We start from the raw sequence: 4,909 nt of genomic DNA, 5'->3' as shown, positions 1-4,909 counted from the left end.
GACAGAGAGAAGACAAGCAAGCAGACAGACAGACAGACAGAAAGACAGAAAGGCTCGGTGACAGACAGAAGGCATGCAGTCAGATAGACAGACAGACAGGCAGACAGACAGAAAGACAGGCAAAAAGTATTCTTTCCAAGACTTCTAACAGCCCTCTGTTGGGAGGTGTTTGTGATGCTTTCTGTGGCAGCAGGATTCATGGGGTTAATAAGAGCATCGACCTGCAGCTAGGACGGGTGATGGATAACAGACCATAATAATTCTGTTTAACAGCCCAATCCCCCAAATAAACCACAACCTACCCTAGGAAACACACAAGCATACAATGTCATGTAATAAATATATTCTATAACCCTGTAAATAATATAATGCAATAGAACTTAACATAACAATACATATATTACATTGGGCAGGATCGTTACGTTTTAAGGGTGTTCACAGCCGAAAGGTTCTGATATTGATCCCATACGGCTGCAGACTAACCTGTTGGCATCCTGCAAGAAGCTGTGTTATGAGCATTCTGGGACAGATATCATGTTATGTATTGATATTCAGAATAACATCACAACTGCCGTCCCTCAAGGGGATGCAGATACAAGATGGAGCCATCACACTCTCAACACGACCTCATCAAGAACTACTCTCTGGAGTAGCTCAGTGATACACACACACACACACACACACACACACACACACACACACACACACACACACACACACACACACACACACACACAGCTTGGGCAGATGCGCCAATTTTGCAGTAGAGTCTCATTCAGAAGAAACCAAACACTTCATAGAATCTGGAGACCAGCATCCAATCAGAAGTGGGGTTGAGCAGGCTCCTGATGCCATTAGACATTTGCTCATACAAGAAACTTTCCTGGATCCTTTTTTTAAATGTTCCTTAAAATGGAGAATCTACAATCCTCCTCTCCATCCAGAGCCCCTTCTCTCCTCTGACATATCTTCCTCTCTTCTCCTTCCTCTGAGGAGGAGAGAGAGGGGAGAGGAAAGGCCAGGACATGGAAGAAAAGAAGGAGAGGGGGACAACAGAGGATAAAGGAGAGGAGGGAAGGAAGGAGGGAAGAGGATGGGAGAAGAGAAATGTAAACAAGTTTTGAACAAGGTGCTTGTGTTCTGGTTGCTTCATCAATCCACTGATTCAGCCCAACATTACACAAGATTGTTTCTCTAAATGCCCACAACACTTCGAAATGTATATGAGCTCTGATGTTTTGAGAGAGAGAGAGAGAGAGAGAGAGAGAGAGAGAGAGAGAGAGAGAGAGAGAGAGAGAGAGAGAGAGAGAGAGAGAGAGAGAGAGAGAGAGAGAGAGAGAGAGAGAGAGAGAGAGAGAGAGAGGGAGAGAGAGAGAGAGAGAGAGAGAGGGTGAGAGAGAGAGAGAGAGGCTAATCAGTGTCGGGTGAAGAGGATCTGTTCAGTTCCTCTTCCTCTTTGGGGGTTCCTCATCCAACTGGAACCAACACACACACACACACACACACACACACACACACACACACACACACACACACACACACACACACACACACACACACACACACACACACACACACACACACACAACCTCTCTGATACCCACAAGACTATAGCCTCGAAGGGACCGGTTTTGATTAAGGGAATGCGATCGTATATGCTCTTGCTTTCAATCCCAGATCGTGTCTCGCTTCACCCATTACAAATGTATGTCAATAGATTTGGCAACATATACAAAGTTGAATGATGTCGTCTTATTAACATCAAACAGAAAAAAAATAGATTGCTTATAGAAGAAAATATAATTTCTTTGCCCAGTGAAGCAAGTAAAAGTCCCAACAAATACACAAGTAAGCCAAGAGGCAAAATATCCCGTTGTCTTCAAGTGAGTCAAACTGAGTGAAACAGATGAAATAAAGAGACAATTACTACCGAGTTAGTCGTCGTCGTCGTCGTCCCCCCCCCCCCACACACACACACACAAACAAGCACGCCCACATGCTCACTTTATCGAGTTTAAAAACCACTCTCGCGGGTCTTACACATTTGGGCTGGACGGGGAGGTGCGCAGAGAGCCGTGGTCACCTCTGCGTGGGAGATGATGTGTACGTGGGCCGGGAAGTTGGAGCGCTTTTAACTGTTGGACTTGGAAGATCTCCTCCTCACTCGTAGTCGTAGCCTACCGTGACCCAAGTATTATCGGAGTCAGCAAAGAGCAGCTAGGACGCACATTGGAGAGACATGAGCCTGCTACCCTCCTTCACACAGTTGTGTCTGCTACAGATGTTCTGGTGCTACAGCGGCTGGAGCACCTCGACCGGTGAGTGATGGACTTATTAAATAAATCTAATTGTATCACAACTTTATCGATACTTTTAACGTTTTAATGTCAGTGGTCTTATTTCATGCGAACGTTCCTTGAACAGGAGTTGAGTCTAAGCCTAACACTTATTGAATGTTGATTGATATATTATTTATTTAAGCAACTTTTAAATATGATTTGATTTAAATCAAGTAGGCTATTTCTCGTTTCAGATTCCTTCCTGAATCCGTTCAATCAGTGGACGGATGATATTGATTTAGGACAGGTAGGTTTGGTTACTACACACATCTTACACCTTTACCTCTCTTTTATGTGTAATATTCCCAATGTTTGTTTATTTGCATTTTGATATCGCTCGTTGCTATTATTTTCTATTACTTTTAGGCCGAATCAAACCAAAAAAGGGACCGATTTACATGTGAGCGATTTCATGTCTTATTTAACTTAGGCTGTCGTTTTTTATGCATGACATCAGTTTATTGGTCACATTTATAGTTGCATAAACCGACTGAACACACTTAACAATAGGCCAATCTTCTTAATTTATCTGAATCTAATTAAAAATGTGTGTGTTTAATATCCGTTTTATAAGATTTGTGGGCCAAGGATATTAATATGAATGATCATACAATAATAATAAGCACAGAAATATGAATTATTATCCTCTATCGTTTATTAATATGATGATTATCCTTATTGTCACAGTAAAACTTAACAGATTTCCACATGCTTAGTAAGGGCTGGAAATATCGAGTGTCAGGTTTGGAGTTCACTATTATCACTACCTCTGGTCAAGAAGGTCAAGCTGTGATGAAACCTTGAGTCAATTAGGAGCAGACAGAAGGTTGTGCTCGCTCACAACTGTAAAGTTAGATGTAAAAATCACCTCCTCTCAACACTTCCTGTCAGCCAGCCGTGAGTCACAGATCTGGAGATAATTACCCAGTAATCCCGTTCGCCTGGTCATACAGAGCATCAGCCCCTCATCCTCAGACAGATGACATGGCCACAGGAGGCTAATAGAACGACATGCTACATGCTACGCCGAGAGGCCCATAGAACAACATGATACATTCTACCACAGTCGGCTAATACGCCATGCTCCATCCTCTTGCTTAACCCGTTATTGCAAACGACTCCATCTCCAGGCTTCCACGGCTGAGGCACCCCCTGGCAGTACGAGAGGACTGACTTACTATCTAATGAAAGACAAACTACATGTACCCAAGAACACCACCTTTCATTCATCAGTAACAACGTAAATTGCAACACTCCATCTAGGTGGCTGCCACCCTACCCCTAGCGGACATTTGCGTCGCTCCTCTAGACAAGGAAACAGGATGGAGGTGTTAGAATACTGGTTTATTGTAAAAGTCTGGGGACAATGATACATGCTCCGTGTGCCATGCAGGAGATGCGTGGTTGAACCCGTGCACAATGATTGCTTAATGTGCAACTGATGTTCAGCCTCGCCCAGCCTCCGAGTCGCATTCATCTGAAACTGCTTAAACCAGCCGCCCACACTCCAACAGTGTATGATTGTAAACTCTTGTGAATTTGTCATCTCAATCAGTTTCTTCTGAATCTTTCCAGATTCCAAGGCTTTACAGGAGGGAGGAGGTCGGAAATCTGGTGTGGAGGGATGAGAACGAGGTAGGCAGAACGCTGATGTACAAGCGTATCTAGTGTCTGTGTTATACACTGACTACGCTAATGGTTATCTATCCCAAATAGACGTCTAGAATAACATTTGGTCTGCAACATCCACAGAAAGGTTGGACCATTGATTGCTACCTGGACCAATGGATAATACAGATCCCTGACCATGTGTGATGGAAATGGTCCAACTTCAGTGTGATTTGTAGACCATGATTTTTGTATAACAAGCATAAGAAACCCTACACGTAACAGCCCTCTAAGAAAAGGACACATAATGACAAGCAGTGCAGGAAATGAGGTGTGCTAAAATAGACCCTTTCCTGGGCCAACATCTGGGAGGTAGACGCATGCATAAATATCTGCCCTATGCTATATCTTGGTGGTCTTGATGGTCTGTGCTTCCTGTTCTCACAGGAACAAGTACAGAATGTGTTCAAGAGAGTAAGTATTTTTTCTTAAATAAGGACTGCTGTGATACACTTATGTAATCTAATCTAGCTTCATCTCATGTACTCTAATGTAGTTGAATCTCATGTAATCAAATTGTTTAATCTCATTGTATTCATTTCATCCAACCTAATGCAATGTAGTTTAACTTCATATAATTCAATGCTATCCATTTGAATCAAATGTAATAGAATCTAGTTTGACATCATGTTATGAGGTTAAATCTCATAAAATATAGTGTAATCTAATATATTTCTATATCATCGTAATTTCATCTAGTTTAATTGAATCATGGATTTCTTCTTTTTCTAGTTCCTCTTTCATTATTCAAAGCTCACAACGCCTTAGGTGCCATGCAGCACATCCAACACAAGGTAACGCAACACAACACCGTCACTTTTTGGATCACGGTAACTTTGATTGGAGCAGATGATTGGTAAACCAACCAATGGCTGACTGACTCTCTCTCTCTCTCTCTCTCT

General features: G+C 42.5%; 1 protein-coding gene across 1 annotated transcript; it reads left to right on the top strand.

Moving 5' to 3' along the window:
- The first annotated feature begins 2,000 nt into the window (after positions 1–2,000).
- nms (neuromedin S) lies at positions 2,001–4,801 on the top strand. The gene is made up of 5 exons (XM_060040298.1): positions 2,001–2,318; positions 2,534–2,586; positions 3,915–3,974; positions 4,395–4,421; positions 4,740–4,801. Exons 1-5 carry the CDS (start codon positions 2,240–2,242, stop codon positions 4,773–4,775), a joined length of 255 nt encoding a protein of 84 aa, XP_059896281.1. The 5' UTR covers positions 2,001–2,239; the 3' UTR covers positions 4,776–4,801.
- The last annotated feature ends 108 nt before the right edge of the window (positions 4,802–4,909 follow it).

This window comes from Gadus macrocephalus, chromosome 20 (genome assembly GCF_031168955.1).
Source record: "Gadus macrocephalus chromosome 20, ASM3116895v1".
In the NCBI taxonomy this organism is placed as follows: domain Eukaryota; kingdom Metazoa; phylum Chordata; class Actinopteri; order Gadiformes; family Gadidae; genus Gadus; species Gadus macrocephalus.
This window is presented reverse-complemented; position numbering and strand designations above follow the sequence as displayed.